General features: G+C 41.6%; 3 protein-coding genes across 10 annotated transcripts; 1 reads left to right on the top strand and 2 right to left on the bottom strand.

The window, feature by feature from the left end:
• Nucleotides 1-4795: 4795 nt before the first annotated feature.
• On the top strand, nucleotides 4796-13278 carry man2c1 (mannosidase, alpha, class 2C, member 1). Of its 3 annotated transcripts, none has more exons than XM_028958113.1 (26): nucleotides 4796-4950; nucleotides 5047-5172; nucleotides 5283-5406; nucleotides 5767-5837; nucleotides 5937-6114; nucleotides 6198-6387; nucleotides 6465-6571; nucleotides 6648-6758; nucleotides 6905-6997; nucleotides 7122-7238; nucleotides 7628-7723; nucleotides 7893-8038; nucleotides 9108-9231; nucleotides 9362-9483; nucleotides 10047-10132; nucleotides 10295-10441; nucleotides 10542-10624; nucleotides 10727-10821; nucleotides 10898-11002; nucleotides 11507-11663; nucleotides 11728-11871; nucleotides 11952-12061; nucleotides 12148-12227; nucleotides 12305-12447; nucleotides 12554-12657; nucleotides 13059-13278. In XM_028958113.1, the coding sequence occupies exons 1-26, from the start codon at nucleotides 4850-4852 to the stop codon at nucleotides 13168-13170; spliced, it is 3072 nt and encodes a 1023-aa protein (XP_028813946.1). In that variant the 5' UTR covers nucleotides 4796-4849; the 3' UTR covers nucleotides 13171-13278. The 3 variants fall into 3 exon arrangements, with proteins under 3 accessions (XP_028813946.1, XP_028813948.1, XP_028813949.1); XM_028958115.1 differs by having other exon boundaries at nucleotides 4815-4950; nucleotides 5047-5149; XM_028958116.1 differs by lacking the exons at nucleotides 4796-4950; nucleotides 5047-5172 and having other exon boundaries at nucleotides 5912-6114.
• Nucleotides 10101-16691, bottom strand: neil1 (nei-like DNA glycosylase 1). 6 transcript variants are annotated; one of them, XM_028958119.1, is made up of 11 exons: nucleotides 16604-16691; nucleotides 15789-16252; nucleotides 15378-15497; nucleotides 15058-15142; nucleotides 14853-14943; nucleotides 14172-14293; nucleotides 14028-14055; nucleotides 13860-13924; nucleotides 13636-13792; nucleotides 13437-13550; nucleotides 13194-13371 (listed from the first exon to the last, which is right to left on the bottom strand). In XM_028958119.1, exons 2-11 carry the CDS (start codon nucleotides 16226-16228, stop codon nucleotides 13322-13324), a joined length of 1272 nt encoding a protein of 423 aa, XP_028813952.1. In that variant the 5' UTR covers nucleotides 16229-16252; nucleotides 16604-16691; the 3' UTR covers nucleotides 13194-13321. The 6 variants fall into 6 exon arrangements, 5 of the variants coding, with proteins under 5 accessions (XP_028813952.1, XP_028813950.1, XP_028813953.1 ...); XR_003742865.1 differs by having other exon boundaries at nucleotides 10101-13371; nucleotides 13437-13732; XM_028958117.1 differs by having other exon boundaries at nucleotides 13194-13550.
• A 627-nt stretch (nucleotides 16692-17318) lies between these two features.
• On the bottom strand, nucleotides 17319-19196 carry commd4 (COMM domain containing 4). The gene is made up of 8 exons (XM_028958938.1): nucleotides 19103-19196; nucleotides 18810-18881; nucleotides 18651-18716; nucleotides 18532-18571; nucleotides 18338-18457; nucleotides 18141-18221; nucleotides 17880-18056; nucleotides 17319-17735 (listed from the first exon to the last, which is right to left on the bottom strand). The coding sequence occupies exons 1-8, from the start codon at nucleotides 19103-19105 to the stop codon at nucleotides 17695-17697; spliced, it is 600 nt and encodes a 199-aa protein (XP_028814771.1). The 5' UTR covers nucleotides 19106-19196; the 3' UTR covers nucleotides 17319-17694.
• Between the last annotated feature and the right edge of the window lie 8 nt (nucleotides 19197-19204).

The raw sequence follows: 19204 nt of genomic DNA, 5'->3' as shown, positions 1-19204 counted from the left end.
CTTTCTTTCTTTCTTTCTTTCTTTCTTTCTTTCTTTCTTTCTTTCTTTCTTCCTTCCTCCATCTTCTTCGCTCTAAGGTGTCTTTTCTTGGATGGGCTTAGGTATGTTATCTACAACATCAGCTGTGTCTTTCTCATTTCTCTGTGGTGTGTGCATGTTTTTTGTATGATTGATACTCTGACCATTTTAAGATTTATTTTATATATTTATATAATGTGTATATACAGTAGATTCTGTTCTTCATTAATGTACACTCAGCACCCCATATTGACAGAAAAACACAGAATTGTTGACATTTTTTGCAGATTTATTAACAAAATATGCTCAGTATTTAGTAGAAGCATGCTTCCTCTGCCATTCCTCCTTGCAGATCCTCTCCAGTTCTGGCAGGTTTGATGTAAATGTTGGTGGACAGCCATTTTTAGGTCTCTCCAGAGATGCTCATTTGGGTTTAAGTCAGGGCTCTGGCCTGGTCATTCAAGAACAGTCACGCAGTTGTTGTGAAGCGATTCCTTCATTAGTTTAGCTGTGTGCTTAGTGCTCAGTCTGAGGTCCTGAGCACTCTTGAGAAGGTTTTCGTCCCTGTACTTGGCCACATTCATGTTTCCCTTGATTGCAACCAGTCGTCCTGTCCCTGCAGCTGCAAAACACCCCCACAGCATGATGCTGACACCGCCATGCTTCATTGTTGGGACTTTATTGGAATGGTGATGAGCAGTTGCTGGTTTCACCACACATACCACTTAGAATTAAGGACAAAAAGGTCTATCTTGGTCTCATCAGACCAGAGAATATTTTTCTCAACATCTTTGAGAAAGGATGTTGAGAAAAAGAAACATACTTTTGGTGTTTTTAGCAAACTTTCACTGAGAAGAGGATGCTCTGCCATAAAGCTCTGACTGGTCTCTTGACTGCATCTCTGCAGCTCAGCCACTGTGATCTTTGGGTTCTCCTTTAACTCTCTCACCTTCTACCCCAATAGCTCAGATTGGACAGCCCTAGGAAGGGTTCTGGTCGTCCCAAATGTTTTCCATTTAAGGATTATGGAGGCCACTGTGCTCTTGGGAACTTTAAGTGCAGAAGAATTTTTTTGTAACCATGGCCAGATCTGTGCATTGCCACAATTCTGTCTCTGAGCTCTTCAGGCTGTTCCTTGGACCTGATTATTCTCATTTGCTCTGACATGCATTGTGAGCTGTAAGGTCTTACATTGATAGGTGTGTGGCTTTCCTAATGAAGTCCAATCAGTATAATCAAACACAGCTGGACACAAATCAAGGTGTAGAATCATTTCAAGGATGATCAGAAGAAATACATGAGTACCACAGCAAAGGAAATTCTGTGTATTTCTGTCAATACGGTGTGTACATTACATGTGTGTACATTAATGAGGAAAAAAATGAACAATTTATCAAATGGCGGTAATATAAGAGTGTGAAATTTAAGGGATCTGAATACTTTCCGTATCCACTGTATATATATATGTCTGTTACATGTTACATCAGCATAATCAGTTTCTCTTGCCACAGCACAGTTTATCTAGGCGAAAGAATGACTCACTTGTGTTTATGAAACCCCTCTGATGTCTTTTCTGTGACGTATACCTCTAACCACAATGATATTCTGTTTGTGTGTGTTTGAATGCCACCCCAACCACCGCTGTGGTTTTAAGTGAATTTAAGTATTCTCACTCTCCACTACATTGATCCACTTAGCCTTGGGTGCAACCTGGAGGAATAGTCTTGGAGTTAGTCCAGCGCTTGTCCCTGTGCAGTTTATGTTTTTTGGTGTGTACTAGGCCTTCATCAGTGGTCAGTTTTCAGGCCAGAAGAAAGCTTCTTGCTGGATATTTTTGGGTGGTGGAACTCTCCCTAGTCTATAATGAAGCTGATGACGTATTTTAACAAATCCCGTAAACCACTGCTTTTAGTCTGACACTTCTAGCGTCAGCGCTCGCAGTTGGTGAAAATACATGGTAACCAAGTGTAAAATGATCAAGGACTACAGGTATAAGGTGGGTTTTTATTATATATACAGTACAGGCTAAATGTTTGGACACTTCTCATTCAATGTGTTTTCTTTATTTTCATGACCATTTACATTGGTAGATTCTCACTGAAGGCATCAAAACTATGAATGAACACATGTGGAGTTATGTACTTCATCATATCTCTCCTAACATATGATTAATTCCATACTTGTATTATTGGTAAATTGATTGTATCTGCTTAGTCACATTTGACTGCATAGCTAAATATTATAATGTCTTTAATGAAGTTAAATCAGTTTTTGTACTGGTGGTAGTAGCCTAGTGGGTAACACACTCTCCTATGAACCAGATGACACAGGAGCAAGTCTCTGAACCCTGAATTGCTCTAGGGTCAGTCCTGATTGTAAGTCGCTCTGAATTAGGATGTCTGCTAAATGCTGTAAATGTAAAGGATGTTTTGTGCTTAACCTCTCAGTGTCTGTGTCGCACACAGGTATTCTGTTCTCAGTCATCATCCCCACTGTACTTGGGCTCATTGTCCTTGGCCTCATCATAATCCTATTGTTTTGCTTATTTAGAAGAAACAGGTAAGTTTTAACATTTTCTACAATGTGTACTGGTACTGAATGCTCAGCTTAGTATTGTTTGTATTATGGCTTGGTCCACATTTTGAGAGATAAGAGGAGATGATTCAGGATGACAACCACTGTCTTGACCTCCAGTGCCAGCAAGTGTTCTTAAATGATCAGTTAGGTTTGTACATGAGAGAAGAGACAAGTTGCGTAGTTGTTCTGATTAGTCAAGGGTGACTCCAACTCATTGGGTTATATAAATCAAGCTTGTCAACTTTTAGCTAATATTTTTATACTTTGCTCAGGCTTTTTAAGAGATAGCATTTAGCACTGTTACTTTTTTCATATGAAATGATTATAATATTCAGATGTTCCAGCTTGTTGAACATGTTAGTTCATGCTGGAGATTTTGTATTGTTCGATGCAGGCAGATATTCTAGTATACAGTATACAATCCTGTATGAAAACCACTTTAACCCTATTGTACTTGGATGAACCATGACTTCTGCTGTGGGGGGAATTGTGGTTTTTGGCTTAAAACAAACATGTCTTTATGGTTTGAGGAAAATGCCCATGTCTTTAGGTCCTACATCTTAACTCCATAAATTTTTTTGTTCTTTTCTCACAGGTCTAAATCAGAAAAGGCAGTGTATAATGGTGACTCCGTGTACAAGTTTCGAGAGGAAAAGATCACAAAAGTATAGTTCGTCCTGTTTTCCACAGCTCGAGGAAAAAAAAATGCTTTATTCAATTCCACTCCAGAACCTCCTCCATATATCATTAATGTTTATGTAGCTCAGATTTATGTCTTTTATGCATGTGTATATATTCATGATAAACGAGGACTGCTAGTTTTGCCCAATGGATTTTTTCTGAGGTGGGACAAGTGGCCTTTAGGAGGTCTGAGAAATGCAAACCTGCTCTGTACCAACAGGGCAGTATCCCCACCCACCTCCAACTCAAACAACCCTCTCCTTCATATGAGTCCTCACCCTTGGATGTCACGTGATCTAGCCAGCCCTTTGATGATGCAGCCGCTCTGTGGAACGTTGCACAAAAAAAGGCCCTTGTTTCCAGACTTCAAGTGGGCCGACCTTTGATTCCTCACTGCCGGAGCAATCATGAGACAACCGCCTAAGCACCTCCAATTGATCAGACATTCAGCGTGCAGCAGAATGCTCTTGCTTTGCTACAAAGTCTGCACTTTAGTCCGCAAATTATCACTATTCAGAATCCAGAGCAAAACTCATCAATTGGTATTGATAAGAGACTAAAAAAGAAAATATCTAGATTACTAGAAACATAAAAACTGCCATGTCCATGTATAAAATTTTGTTTTTTTGTAAACCTTCCCCTTGAATGAAATGTTTTTACATTTTATGAGGACTTGTGGGAAATGTTTAAAAGCGTAATTTGAGGGAACTGCAGGAAGTGCTTGGCGTGGTGTGTCTAGCGCTTGATTTCCTTCATACTGTATGTTCTAGAAGAATTTTCAGTATTCATGTGGCATATTCCAGTTCGTTGTGTCTGCAGCTTTTGTATTATAGGGCCTTTCAGAGCTTGTAAGGTTTGAGACTGGGGCTAGAACCTTTTTTTTTTTAGGTATACCTTTTAGGTATACTTTTTATTGTCATTATTATATTTCCCCTATTTATGTGCAGGCACACTTTGTGGGATATAACATATCAAATACATCTCTACAAAATTGTACTTTTTGTATTTATTTGCTGTGTATTGTTTAGTGTTTTAGTGATTATGCAAAAAAAAACATTCTGTGATTTTTTTTAATGCCTGTCTGATTTAATAAAATTTGTTTAATCACTGCTATGATTGCCTAGTTTCCTGAATAATTTTGTAAAATTCGAACACAGTTGTCGTTTTTCAAATGACTATGTTAAATAATGAAACGTGACAACTATGCAAAAGCCCTGGTGCATAAAATATAATCTTTGTGTGATGCGATGGTTTTAAAAATAGGGAGTGAGACGCAGTATGGCTTTGGTGTGAAGTCTGCTTTCAGAAGTTGTGTGCAAATTAAACACCGATTTCACCATCATGTTCAATGATCACAATACGAGGAGCAAAGGGATTTTTGGATTGCATTATCATGAAGACATTATCATAATATAAAAGCGCATTTATTTATAGCTAGTGATCGAAGCACTCTTGCTCTCTGGCGCATAATTTCTTCTCATTTGAACTCGCGCGCCCCTCACAGGCCTGGAGAAGCAACAAAACGCAAAAGTTTACTTCCGGGTTCCAGGTCAGTGATCCATTAATCGGTGCCATGTATCATCAGCCGGTGCTGAAAAACCGCCGAACTCTTCTGGAGCGCGCAGAAAAATTCATATCTGACATTTATTTTACTGACTGCAACCTCAGAGGGAGGTGAAGACTCCAATTTGCATTTCAGACATGTATCATATATGGTCAGCTTTGTCGTGTTTTTGCGTAGTGGTAATATGCATGTTCCTCTCGTTCCAGGTTGTATGGTGACACCTGTCCCCTGGAGCGCCTTTCGGTGTTCGTGTCTCCGAAGCGCATGTCCTACTCAGACGCCGTCGGCCAGCAGTTCCAGCCCTGCAAGGTGGGGGACACTTTTGGACCCACGTAAGTAACGTGCGCCCAATATGACTTAAGTTGTGAAATGGTCATGTAATGGAAATAATACTGTAGCCAAAAGTTTACATTGTCTTAAGGACGTTTCCTAAATCGGACAGGTGGTGGACATGCTGGTTCAAGGTGTCCCTAACCATACCAGAGTCCTGGAGAGGGAAAGAAGTCCATCTTCGGTGGGAGAGCGATGGAGAGGGGATGGTGTGGAAAGATGGAGAGGCAGTTCAGGTAGGGCATACATTCAGTTTACTTCTGTCTAAAATTCATTATTGCTTCATAATTATCACTTTCTTGACCTATGACTTCCTGAGAACTGGAAAGATGTCCATTCAGTATATGTCATTTAAAATTGTACAAAATTCACCTTGTCTGGTCCTATTTGTCAGAAGTCAATAGGAAGTGCTGGTATCAAGTATCAAAGTATGCAGACTTAAAACTGTGTGAGAAATCAGTAAGATTAAAACACTTACATTTAACTTTTAGTTTTTAAATGCATTGATTAGTGATCAAAATTTGCGTTGTGCTATTTGAAATTTAGTCTATTGTATTGTTTGAGTGACTGAAGACGTCTCACATGCATTGCTTTAGGGATTAACAAAAGAGGGTGAGAAGACGACATATGTACTGACCGAGTTCCTCAAGGACGATGAACCTCACAGGTCAGCAGATTCCTTATTTCACTTTTTAAAATCTATATTCTTTTTGGGATATTAACGTGACTCAATTTATTCAGGACTTTTGTTGGTCTTCTCCTTTAGCACAACACTTTATGTTGAGCTGGCCTGTAATGGACTCTTCGGGGCTGGACAAGGCTCTATGATTGCGACCCCGGACCCCAACAGGAAGTTTACTGTCCAGATTGCAGAGCTGGTTGTGTTTAACCGCAATGTCAGAGAGCTCCTCACTGACTTCGAGATGCTTGTAGACATTGTGAAGGTGTGTTTATGACAGTCCTAAACGGTCTGATTTTGGTCAGACTCCTGTAAGGTTTTTTATTTTTATTTTCATGGCAACCTCAGCTGCTTGGAGAAGAGGAGCAGCGCAGTTACCAAGCACTGTTCACGGCTAACGAGATGGTGAATCTCTGTGATCCGTCCAATCCCGGCTCTTTTTCTGCAGCCCGAGACTTGGCCCAGAAGTTCTTCAGCCAGCGGAATGGAGAAAGCCAGCATGTGGTCCACGCCATTGCTCACTGCCACATAGACTCAGGTTACAATCCCCCAACATGACCACAGACACCCCAGACATGCCTGGTTTAGTGAAATGTGTCATATTTCTGCTCTTAGCTTGGCTTTGGCCATATGAGGAGACCATCCGGAAATGCGGCCGCAGCTGGGCCACTGTGATTGGCCTCATGGAAAAGAACCCTGAGTTTGTATTCGCCTGTTCCCAGGTAGAATGCTGCACTTTCACAGTGGCTCCAACAAGTTCAGTCGTGGTCTGATGTTACTTTTTCTGTTTTTGTTCAGGCTCAGCAGTTTCAGTGGGTGAAGAACTGGTACCCTGGTCTGTTCTCACAAATCCAGACCTACGTGCAGAAGGGTCGCTTTATCCCAGTTGGAGGAACATGGGTGGAAATGGTAACATTTCTGTGTCTCTTGCTTTTTTTTTTTTTAGCCGCCACAACCTTGTAACAGAGATTGCATTAGAATTTCCTCATCCTTTTAAAATGTCTGCACTCCATTGTTTTCTGTGAAAGCTCTGAAAGTTTCTGCTCTGTAAACAGGATGGAAATTTACCTTCAGGGGAGTCAATGGTCAGGCAGTTTCTGGAGGGTCAGAACTTCTTTAAAACAGAGTTTGGGCACTTCTGCCGAGAGGTACAGTAATTATGAATTATTGGGCATGAAAATGAATAGCATGTAAAAATTCTAATTATCTTTAAACCATTGTGTGTAGTAGCTTTGATTATATCAGTTAATGACTAATGTTTCACCTTTTCAGTTCTGGTTGCCTGACACTTTTGGATACTCTGCCCAGCTGCCTCAGTTAATGGCGGGCTGTGGAATAACTCGGTTTCTAACACAGAAACTGAGCTGGAACCTTGTAAACACATTTCCCGTAAGACTCCGCTAGCCAATCGACGCTCATGATCATGAATATTTTTCACTGTACATTTGCATAAGCAGTAATTAAAGTAGATCAACACAGTGGGGCAGTGGTAAGCAAACAGAATCCTGAGCTGCCAAGGTCCCCATGATCAAGGTACCATCCCCACACGCTGCTCCACTCTGCTTGCCAGTTCACCTAGTGTACGTACCTTTGGGTGGGAGGAAATTGGAGAACCTACAGGAAACCAACTTGGGGAGAGCATGCATGGTCTGTGCCAGGATTTACATTTATCAGACGCCTTTATCCAGAGCGACTTACAATCAGTAGTTAAAGGGACATTGTATTTGTGTTAATATTGTACTGCTGTTCCTAATGCCAGTTTTTGATTGCTTATTTAGCACAATACTTTTTTCTGGGAGGGGCTTGATGGCTCACAAGTCCTCACCCATTTTCCTCCTGGAAACTCGTATGAGATGAAGGGAAAAGTTGAAGATGTGAGTGATTCTCTCAATTGAATGAAATTCCACCAGGTGGTGCTGTAACATGAGATATTATGTTATATTAAAAGGATTCCTCCTTGATTATGTGATGCTAAAACGGTGATGGAAAATCCTCATGGTGGGTGGAGATCCCAGACTGAACCTCTAAACTTCCTATTTACAGCTGATCAAAACAATGAAGAATAACAAGGATAAAGGACGCGCCAATCACAGTGCAGCCCTGTTCGGGTTTGGTGATGGCGGTGGAGGTCCCACACAGCTTATGCTCGACCGCTTCCAGCGGGTGAAAGACACAGACTGCCTTCCCAGGTCAGTTTGGGTGGCCATCAAGTTCATGTCCTGTTATAACAGGATCTGTAAGCCACCATTTTAGCCACAAGGCACTAGATTTCAGCTGCTGAAATCTGAGTCATATACATAATGTTCATATCAATCAAACGATACACCAATACATACTAGTGAAAACAAAACCACTGTTTACCTAAGCTGCAAACCATTCTGTTAATGAAACAAAAACCCCTATGCCAAATATGAATAATTTCCTTGTTTTCATGAAACAGTGAAAATATGTGTTTAGAGAAACTGAGCAGCAATACATTTACATTACATTTACATTTACGGCATTTATCAGACGCCCTTATCCAGAGCGACTTACAATCAGTAGTTACAGGGACAGTCCCCCTGGAGCAATTTAGGGTTAAGTGTCTTGCCAATGGTAGTACACAATGGTAGTAAGCGGGATTTGAACCTGGGTCTTCAGGTTCATAGGCGAGTGTGTTATCCACTAGGCTACTACCACCCTCAATACAATATTGTTCTCCATCTGTAGACTTTTGCTTGTTAGGAGATCATTCATTAGCTTAGAGAGTTGGTGGAGACCAGCACCCAGTTCTTCTAGCACATCTCTAGATACTGTTCATTTTCTAAAATCAAGTGAAATTGTGAATTTTACTTTTTAACAAATTACTATTTGTGTGTTTTACTCCACTGTTCTTAAACCAGTTAAAGGACATGCAGAGGAGACATACTGTAACTAAAAGGTCACTATTTTAAATTTGGCACTAGGGCAAGCACTCAGGATGTATGTAGATATTTGAATAATAAATCAAGAAAGAATCACTTGCTAATTGCCTGTATCTTACTCTTTGTTGGCGTGTAATTATTTCTGTCCCTTCCACGTGCCATTTTTCAAATAGTGCCCAAAGCACCTGATTTGGACTTGGTGGCAACTCTAATGAGCTATTGTCTAAATCTCCTTCTGGATAAAAACAGGAAGGTTATTTTATGCATCATGGAATTTCCACTGATTCATGTATATCCACTCATTTGATTCTCTGTCATTGTCTCGTTTACAGTATGTCTCCTTACTTTTCCCAAGGGTTCAGTTCTCCAGTCCGGATCGACTTTTCTCTGAGCTGGAGGCAGACTCTGGCCTGCTTTGCACGTGGACTGGGGAACTTTTCCTAGAGCTTCACAACGGCACTTATACCACACAGGCTAAGGTGAACTTCCAGCTAGTTGACGACCTTGTGCTTTTAATGTACAGGACTGATCCAACTTTACCAACGTTCTGCTTATTCTTCTCAAAATCTGGAAAACCACTCTTATGTAAAATCTTTATCCTTTTCTCAGATTAAGATGGGGAATCGTCAGTGTGAAGTTTTGTTGCATGACATCGAGGTGGCGAGCTGTTTGGCCTGGTGTCTTAACAAGACTTTCTCATACCCATCTCACCGACTTCAAGAGCTCTGGAGGTGAGCTTGTCCGTTAATGTGGCTGTAGTTACAGTAAAAAAAAAAAAAAAAAAAAGTTAATTGCTGCTGGGTGAGTTGGTGAATAATAAAAAAAAAAAAAAGAATGTTTTTAACGTGCAAATGAACACACCATATCAAAATCCCACCCTCCAGCCCCATAATCCGGGTGGTCTTCTTATGAACCAGAAGACCCAAGTTCAAACCCCACTTACTAGCATTATGTCTCCAGGGGGACTGTCCCGCTAACTACTGATTATAAGTTGCTCTGGAGTAACGGAGTCTGATAAATGCCAGGAGTCATATAAACTAACCTTACTACCCTGCAGATGTGACCCTGAAGCTCTAAATATTAACAGTAACAGTAACACTGTTTTGAGGAGACAGTGTGGGTATGTTCTGTAATTTGTACTCAGGTAGTTGCTGATAATGAAAACCTCCTTGCTTGGAGATATCGAGCTCAGATGTGCTTTGTGCTACTTTCAGAACATTTCTCATGATAAAAGGAGCTCTGTTCCAGATTATTTTTAAACCCTTCTTTAAATTGAGTTTTCTTTGTTACATAGGAAACTGCTTCTCAACCAGTTCCACGATGTGATTCCTGGTAGTTGTATAGAGATGGTGGTAAAAGATGCCCTGGAGTACTATGAGGGTAATATTTTCATATTAAACTTATGTATTAGCAGCAACTTTGACAAAGAATTTTTAATGAATTGTCCATATAACACCCAAATATCATGCCACAGCCATTTTTATTGTTTTGTCCAATAAAGTGTGGTGTGTGCTTTTTTTTTCTTTCTTTTTTCCCCCCCAGAGATCCGGAGCACAGGCAGCAGCCTGCTAAATGTCGCCTGTGAGGCATTAGGCTCTGGTGACTGCACTGCTGTGCTCAACACCCTGCCCTGGGGACGCCGTGAAGTAATTTTACTGACTGGATGTAATGATGTGCAGCCCAGGCTGGGTACTTCCTGAAGGATTTTCACATTTAAAACAAATCTACCACACCACAGGCACAGTTCTTAAATATAGACTATTTTGGTTTTTTTTTATTTATTGTTCAGCTCTGGTTGAAGTACCCAGTGTTGGTTTATCCGTCATCAAAGAGTTGTTGCAGCCCACATGTCCAGTTACAGTCACAACAAAGGTATACAAAATCTGAATATATTACAGATTTTATTTATGACTGATTTATTAAATCTATAACCATCTATTAGATTATTTATTTCTTTATATTTCATCCCTGTAGACAGATGGTACATTTGTTATGGAGAATGGGGTTTTACAAGCAGTTCTGGACCACAAGGGCTGTTTACTGTCTCTCAGTCTAGTGGAAACAAGCCGGTGAGAAAGCACCAGCGGAAACTAGACACCTTGCCTGCCGTCATGTACAAAAAATCCATATTTCACTCTATTTCAGAGAGGCTATTTCAGACAGGTGTGCTGGGAACCAGTTTGTCTTGTTCGATGATGTTCCCCTGTACTGGGATGCATGGGATGTCATGGATTATCATCTTCAAACACGGTGAGAGGACCACTCTTCAGACAGCTCTCCATGTTGAATATAAGCGTGGTACTTAGGCTGGTAGTAGCCTAGTGGGTAACACACTCGCCTATGGACCAGAAGACCCAGGTTCAAATCCCGCCATTGTGTCCCTGAGCAAGACACTTAACCCTGAGTGTCTCCAGGGGGGACTGTCCCTGTAACAACTGATTGTAGGTCGCTCTGGATAAGGGCGTCTGATAAATGCTGTAAATGTAAATGTACTTATCACAACAGATTACGCTGAGCCTTCATTCTAACAAACAGACAACGATGAGTTATTACATAATACACATAATCTTGAATGCTGAGCTGCTTCTGTAGTTTTTTTTTTTTTTTAGTATGAATAATTGTTCAATTTGGAATATTTTAGATTTATGTGAATTAATGCATTCCTCAGATTGGCAATGTTAAAAAGCGTCTGTTAGTACCTGGTGATTGATTTATAAATACATCTCTCTGCTCCTTCCTCTGTGTGTCCTACAGTAAACCTGTAGTGGAAGTTCTAAAGCCTGCTGAGGTGGGCAGTAATGGTGGTCTGAGGGGCAGCATTACCTTCTCTTTGAGAATCAGCAGCCTCAGCACAATCACTCAGGAGGTCGTCCTGGACGCAGACTGTCCTTACCTCAAGTTCAACACACAGGTATGAGATAATAAATAATTTTACATTATTTTCCCAGGTGGCCTGAGATTTCTTCTTCTTCCAGGTGAACTGGGCCGAGGCCCATAAATTCCTAAAGGTGGAGTTCCCAGTACGGGTGCGCAGCTCCAGTGCCACCTACGAGATCCAGTTTGGCCACCTGCAGCGACCCACGCACCGAAACACCTCCTGGGACTGGGCTCGGTTTGAGGCATGGCAGTCATAAGCTGCACTTCCAGACCTACTCCTGGTCAAGGAGTTGGAAAATGATCATGACTTTTGTTCATTCAGGTCTGGGGGCACAAATGGGCGGACCTGTCAGAGCATGGCTTTGGGGTGGCACTGCTGAACGACTGCAAATATGGCTACTCAACTTACCAGAACACGATGACCCTGTCTCTGTGAGGCATTTCAGCATGAAAAACAATATTTTAATAACGTGTTTCTTTTAACAGCTTGCCGTCATTAATGCTTTCTTTATGGTCAGACTCCGGGCGCCAAAAGCCCCTGATGCCAACGCAGATGTTGGAAGGCATGAATTTACTTACGCAGTTATGCCACATATAGGTATGTCCATGGGTGGGGAAACAGTGTTTCGTTTGGCACCTGACCACCCCTGATTTTTGGAAACTCATGTTTGGCAGGATCCTTTCAGGAAGCATCAGTCATCCAGAGCGCCTACAACCTCAACTTCCCGCTGCGCCTGGTGCCTAGTGCTGCTGATAAGGCAAACTGGAGTGCTTTTTCAGTCAGCCCAGCTGCTGTTGTCCTTGAAACTATCAAACAGGTATCCTCCCAGGAAGTGGCCTTGGCCACAGCTGCCATCCCATCACTGCACTCAGTCAGACCAAACAAGAGTCCTGTTTGACAGACTGAGTGACCTTCTGTTTCAGGCTGAGGCAGATGACAACGCTCTGGTGGTTCGCCTCTATGAATCCCACGGGAGCAGCGTGACTGCAACACTCTCCACCTCCCTGGCAGTCCGTGAAGCCTGGTAGTGAGTATTTCCGCCACCATAGTCTGTATTCAGAGTACACAACTCTCAGGGTCATTTTCCAGTTTTAAAAATGGCAACCAACAAAAACCACTTTCTCTGTGCAGTGATTAGTTGAAAAGCCTTCAGAAAAAGTTAAGAAATTGTTTGGTACATGGAGGTAGGATGTTTTTTCTACAGTGCGTTGTAGGGTCTTTGAGGTCCCCACCCCAATGGTGACTTCCCCAAAAATTTACTTTGCCACCATGGGCAGTGGGTCATTGAGCAGCTTAACTAGATTCATAGCTGGCTTATGATCAGGGATTTTGCTCATCTCAAAATAGACCTGTGTCATGCAGTCTGAATTTGCACTTCAGTTCAAAAACTTAAATGAATATTTAACCCAAAACTTTCTCTCTTTCTAGCTGTGATCTACTTGAGTGTCCTGACCCCAAACGGCAGGCAGCAATCACTCCAACTGGGATCTTGTTGGACTTCCGGCCATTCCAGATTGTGTCCCTGCTGCTAATACTGTAGAGTGGGCACAGGTTCAGGAACAGTTACAGAGGAACAAACATACTGTTTTTATTAAATCCAATGCAAATTCACAGAAATAATAATAAAAAAAAAATCCATGGCAGTAAATGCCTCTCAGTCTGTATTTTTAATTGGTCTGGTCTGTCAGGGGTTATGTGGTCACCCTTCCCCTTCTAATTCCATCACTCTTGCACTGTGACTCTGTAACAGATGAGCTTTTCTCATGAGGAAATAAAAGAAATTAATTTTTAGAGCTGCACACTTACCAGCTGCACCTGCTGACCTGCCTTTTCTCGTGGTGCCTGATGTCTTATTGGTCCCCTCTCCAACTCTCAGCAAGCCTTTAGGTCTTTTGGCTCTATCCTGGTTACTCTTTAGCACTATATTCAATATTTACCAGTGTTAAAACCATGTAATAGTGGGCTGCACATTTGGTGGCTTTTACTCTGTAGCTTAAGCTCATACCACTGGCTCTGGTTTTTCTTTGAGCCTTTGTCCTCCCATTTTGCTTGGAAGTCCCCGTTCTCTCCTCGCTCTGTATGTTGTTTGATGTTTTGGATTGCTGCAATTTTTTGGCGACACCCACTTGTTTACCTCTCCTCTGCAGTCTGACTGGCTTTTCCTGTGTGTGTTTAGTCTGTTTTGTTTTATGGAAGGCCTTTGTAGAGAGTGTCCCTACTGTGTCTTACCTTTTTCTCTTCAGTCATGGTGTAGTCCGTTTTCTTTATCCTCTTAGTTTTAGGGGTTTTGGCATCTGTTGAACGGGGTGGGACTGATTCGGCTAATTGATCATTCATACATTTGTTTAATACATTATGTAATGTCTGATGTATACTAAAAACTGACTTCTGGATTACCTTTTGGAGTCATAGGACCAGGAGCTCCCTAAAATGGACACAATTGGAAAACAAAAGAGACCTTGATGTTGAATTTGCTCCGTGCCATGAGCAACATGTGATTCATAGTCACATTCTCAATACAATGACTGGTCAAAAACCTGCCTTAAACCACACAGTCCTTCCATTGCGGTCCCTCAGTGAGTTCATCCCCTCCACATTATAGCACTGCAGCCAGGTTACAAAGCCTGAATAATCCGCATTCTGTGGTTCATAACCTTTCCGATCTAAAAGGAAGCAAGTCATGAGAAATTAAGTGATCTTGATTGTCCACCTTAAAAACATGCATATACATACTTTCAATTGTCTTCAATACATTTAAAGGCCACCTGTTTTTTTGCTTTTAAATCAGACTTGGTGGTCCTCTAATACTGAATCTACAGTCTCTTTTCAAAATTCAGAATTTGGTGCAGAATTACAGACACTGTGAGACAGTCCCACAATGAGAATTACCCAGGATGTGCTGTTTTGGTGACTGTAGCTTTAAATGTTAATGAGAAGTGAGTGGGCATTCGTGGAAATGATGTCATCTACACTATTCACCAACCACTATGTTTGGTGCAGTCAGGAATTCGTTTTGACGTTTTTCCAGAAAAATATTAAATTAACCCACTGGTTCCAGATCAGACCATCTGAGCTGCCACTCTCTGAATGGCAAAGCAGAATGACCAAATAAGGGACCTTTAATAAATCTCTCATTACTAGCCTATTACAAAAGATTCCATCATGGTGGAATGTCTGCAGAAGCACTTCAAGTGAATTAAACAATCCTTTTCAGTAACGTACCCATCTCCACAACCTCCATAGGCACCGTGTGACACAGCCTGAGAAAGTCTGACCTTTCAGACCTACTGCCCTCTCCTGCATGGTCTGTCTTCTATATTTTGTGGACATGAATAGGGCTGTTATTGTACATTTTGGCCACTTGCATATAGAAGAAAACTAGTATTATAGAAGAATATGAGTCGGCAGGATGAAGAGTGGTTTTCACCTCTTTTCCTGTGACCTCTTCTTTGTACTTTGTCTCTAGGGATTCTAGAACAGATCTTGCCTTGACGAATGGGGGGATCTTTGCTCTACAGTAAAACAGAGGAATAGGTAACCTGGTGGATGAGTAAATGTTCCTGGTACCAAAGCTAAGCAAGGAGTGATGAGTGTTAGGATGGGTTAAAGGTAGAGATCATGTTTAGTTTTACATTTCAGTTTTCCAACAGTCACAACGTTAATACAGATTTCCTGAGGCATCACCCAGCTCTAGATTTCTCCCAACAGACCCTGAGACCTGGTAGAAAAGACTCCTTTATGGGTCACCTGTACAGTATCTCTGCCCGCAGGTAATTGCCTATGCCATTGAAGAATTTCTGGTTCAGCAGCATTTCGCAGATAGGCCTATCAAAGGCCTTGTCTGAGAGGTGTGACAAAACGTTCCCCCTGCAGGGACACAGAAAAAACTTAAACATAGGCCATAATCCTGTTTTCAGTCTACTGGAGCTGTTCATGATACACCAATGAGGATCTGTACCATCCAAAGCATCTCAAACCCATAGGATCCTGAGTAATTTTGGGGTATATGTCTATGGTTGATGATTCTGTTGTTTAAAATGTACACAATTTCAATATACAACAGACACAAACTTGCATAACCATGGATTTTTTTGGTAAATCATCCAATGACCTTTGAAAACAACGTTTTGAGCAGGCACAAACTATTTCTTTAAGCACCTGAAGCTTTCGTACTCCAAAATGACACAGGGACCCCGGTCAGGCTGCCAGGAGCCACTGGGATGCCACCTCCCAAACCTTCGAGTGTCCACAAAGCTCAGTACCCTTGGAGGACAGTCAGTGGTGTAGAAGCGTAAGTGGGCATGTTTGGGAAGGTCCGTCACTGATGTGAAACTAAAGTGACCAGACATCCCAAAGCGGAAGACCACATCCATGGGCTCCGCCGTCTGAGCTGCTTTAATCTGGCCCTTGATTGGTGTGAGGGTCAGGCAAACCTCTTTGCCCCTGGACCTGGCTGTTATTCGGTAGGCATCACACCTGAAAGGGACATTTGGGTTTTTGCTGACCTCTGATTTCTCCACATCTCCAGAGAAAACCACACCTGCACACATCCTGTTCACAAACAGGCTGGCCATGTGCAGCTCTGGACCCTCTGGCATGATTCAGCCAGCAGCGTGGAAAACCTGAATGAGCAACACGAGGTTTACAAAATTAGGGGGAAACGCAAGTATCTAAATCAACATTAAAGAGCTAGACTGCTGTTTTACACAAAACCGTGCTGGGATGAAATGGCAGATGAAACCGATTATGCAATACTGACCTTGACCACAGAAAACTTGCAGGCTCTTCTTTTCATATAAATAAATTCGTGCAAAAATATGACCATCAAACTGACTGACTAAAGAAACCGTTCGGTTCGTGTTTTTATAATCCGGTTAAGGAAACTAGAAACTCGCTGCTGTCGTGTCATCGATAGACCAGAAACTGTTGTACAACGGGTAAGATCCCGTTCACAAACACGTTTCAGCACTTACCTGCGCTGCAGAAAATGAAGTTGTAACCGTGGATCTGCAATTCCAGAATTACGACTGTCGTCCTGCTTCCGGCTTGGGTCACGTGTGTAATGCGCAGTATCCGGTTGCCGAAAAGTTTAGTGCGGAATATGGGAATACGAATATGATCAGTGAAGAAGCTGTTATTGATCATTCATACACACACGTGACAGGTTTATTAATAATAAACTACTCCAAAAAACAATAGACTGTCTGCATTATTAACATTTCTAATGGTGGCACTCATCTAATTGTGATACACAATTAAGCTACACACTCTTGACAGTCAAGTGACCTTAAGAATGTTAATTATTACAATAAGATATTTTATCTATATCTAGCCTTTTATTTATATCTAGCCTTATAACAGTAATAAGAGTAATCATAGTAAACCTCACAACCAACTCCTGCATTTCAGATCATGTTAAAGGGGACCAAAGTCAAATCTAATGTCAAATCTAATGTGTTAAGCAAATTTTGTGCTACGCATAAACCTGGGGAAATATATGGATTTCACAGGATACAGCAGGAGCAGATATTATCAAAACCAATTGTCATTCAACAAAGCAATGCATTTTTCCCCAATGGTCCTTCATGTAGTTCTAAATCACAGACTAAACAGGACCTGCAAGTGAATATACGTCCTCGCCCTTCCTTCAGAGTAACGTACAACCAAGGTGAACAGACATACCAGGTATTCCTGTGCAAAACAAATTCCTTTAATGTCAAACTAAATACACCAGCACATATTTGACAAGTACAAATATTGCAGCCAATGGATCACAAATGCTTTAGACAGGCACACATTAGTACTTTATGCCCTTCATGTGGAATTCCACATATTGGGAATGTCAGTGTTTGACCACCAATTATTTCATTTTACTGAATTTTCATCATATATACTAGATAAAGTAGTTATCTATTGTTTTCCCCAGCAGTTAACCTTCAGAAAAATCACAATCAATAATAAGGTCTGTGTTGTTTGTCTTTCTTGAGATTAATTTCATAACATGGCAGATTATTTTATCTGATAAATAGCTGAAGATAAAGGATTTCACCCAGCTCCACCATGGTCAGTGTAGTGCATTCATCATGGTTTGGGCTTGTTTAAGTTCTGGGGGGATAAGAATGATGGACAAGGTAAAAACACAAAATAAAGTATTTACAGTTGTAGAAGACATTTATAGAACCCTAATAAAGACTGTGAATGTGGAATGTTGTATTTTAAATCATGTAATGCCTCTCCTCCATGACTTACCTATCAGCATCACTCTGAATTTGTCTGCAGTCATGGAAACTAAAGTTGTCTCTGCTGCACCAGACTCCAGTCCCTGGGCCTGAATCCGCAGCTGCACCGAGGCCTCATTCACCTCCTTCAGTTCACTCGAGCTCAGTGTGTAATCCACCCTCCATGACACAGACTCCAGCCGCCCAACTTGAGCAGAAGATAATTAATACATTTAAATCATAGTTCAGAACTAGGAACTATTACTGTTACGTTTACCCTAGTGTTACTCACGGCGCAAACTGCTCTCCCTCAGTTTATCCCGAAGGGCAGTGTGCTTGTCCTCATATGATTTACAGAGTCCTGTTGTGTGTTCTGGTAGGTTTACATTAATTTGCATTGTTATATGCTTTACGCAAGTGTTACTGCAACTACGAAACAGTTTAAAACATGCAAATTCTGAACAAGAAGTGCACAGTTTCTATGGTTACCTTTAGGTAGACCTAGCTGTTGAAGCTCACTTGATAAAGATTCACTATCCACATCGTGCTTTGCAGCGCTGGTGAAAATGAAGCTCAACACAGCAATGCAGGCTTTAATGTCTCCACTCTCTGAAATAAATGCATATTAACCACAGGTCAGCCCCAAAAAGAACCTGACAAATCGTAGTTAGAGGTATACGTACCGAATCTTGCATCGGTGGTCAATTTTGCAACTTTGTCATACTGAAAGTAGAAAGTTAACATATGAATCGCCTTGTTTATACGACGCTGAGCTGCAATAGAACGTGCTGTGTGCACTCACATCCATGCCTTCTCCCAGAAGATCTCGTAAGACCTGAGCGCACAGCAGTTTCATTTTTACGCTTGACTGCAAAAGAGAGAGACGTTCAGCTGAGCGAACAGCGCGGCACCATCTGAATTTAAAGAGAAGTTATTCAGCGAAACTAATCTGGCACTTAACTATTTTAGCCAAGGTGCTAATTTCCGCCAGAACCCAGTCCGGACAATCCAGGTCACCACAAAACCGAAACCGCTGCAGGGAAACAACATTCACGAACCGCGCTATTTACTTGCGTTAATATCTAATGTCGACTGGGTCATCATCGTTCAGCATGAGCCACAATAACACAGAACAGCAGATACAGCGAACAGTTTTCATGTCGCATCACTTCCATTTACTAATCATCACTTAAAAAGGAGACCACGGCGAAACATGCAGAACGAAATCCATCAATTTATACTTGTTTAGTTTACCATCTCGCTGTTTCTACTTGCAGGCCACTCTTCTCTTCTTCTGTCCACTAGTCCACTAGTTCACTAGTCTACCCTGCAGACGCACTACCGCCGCTGAAGGCG

This window comes from Denticeps clupeoides, chromosome 17 (genome assembly GCF_900700375.1).
Source record: "Denticeps clupeoides chromosome 17, fDenClu1.1, whole genome shotgun sequence".
NCBI classification, from domain to species: Eukaryota; Metazoa; Chordata; class Actinopteri; order Clupeiformes; family Denticipitidae; genus Denticeps; species Denticeps clupeoides.
The sequence above is the reverse complement of the archived record's forward strand: the minus strand, read 5'-3'. Positions and strand labels throughout refer to the sequence as shown.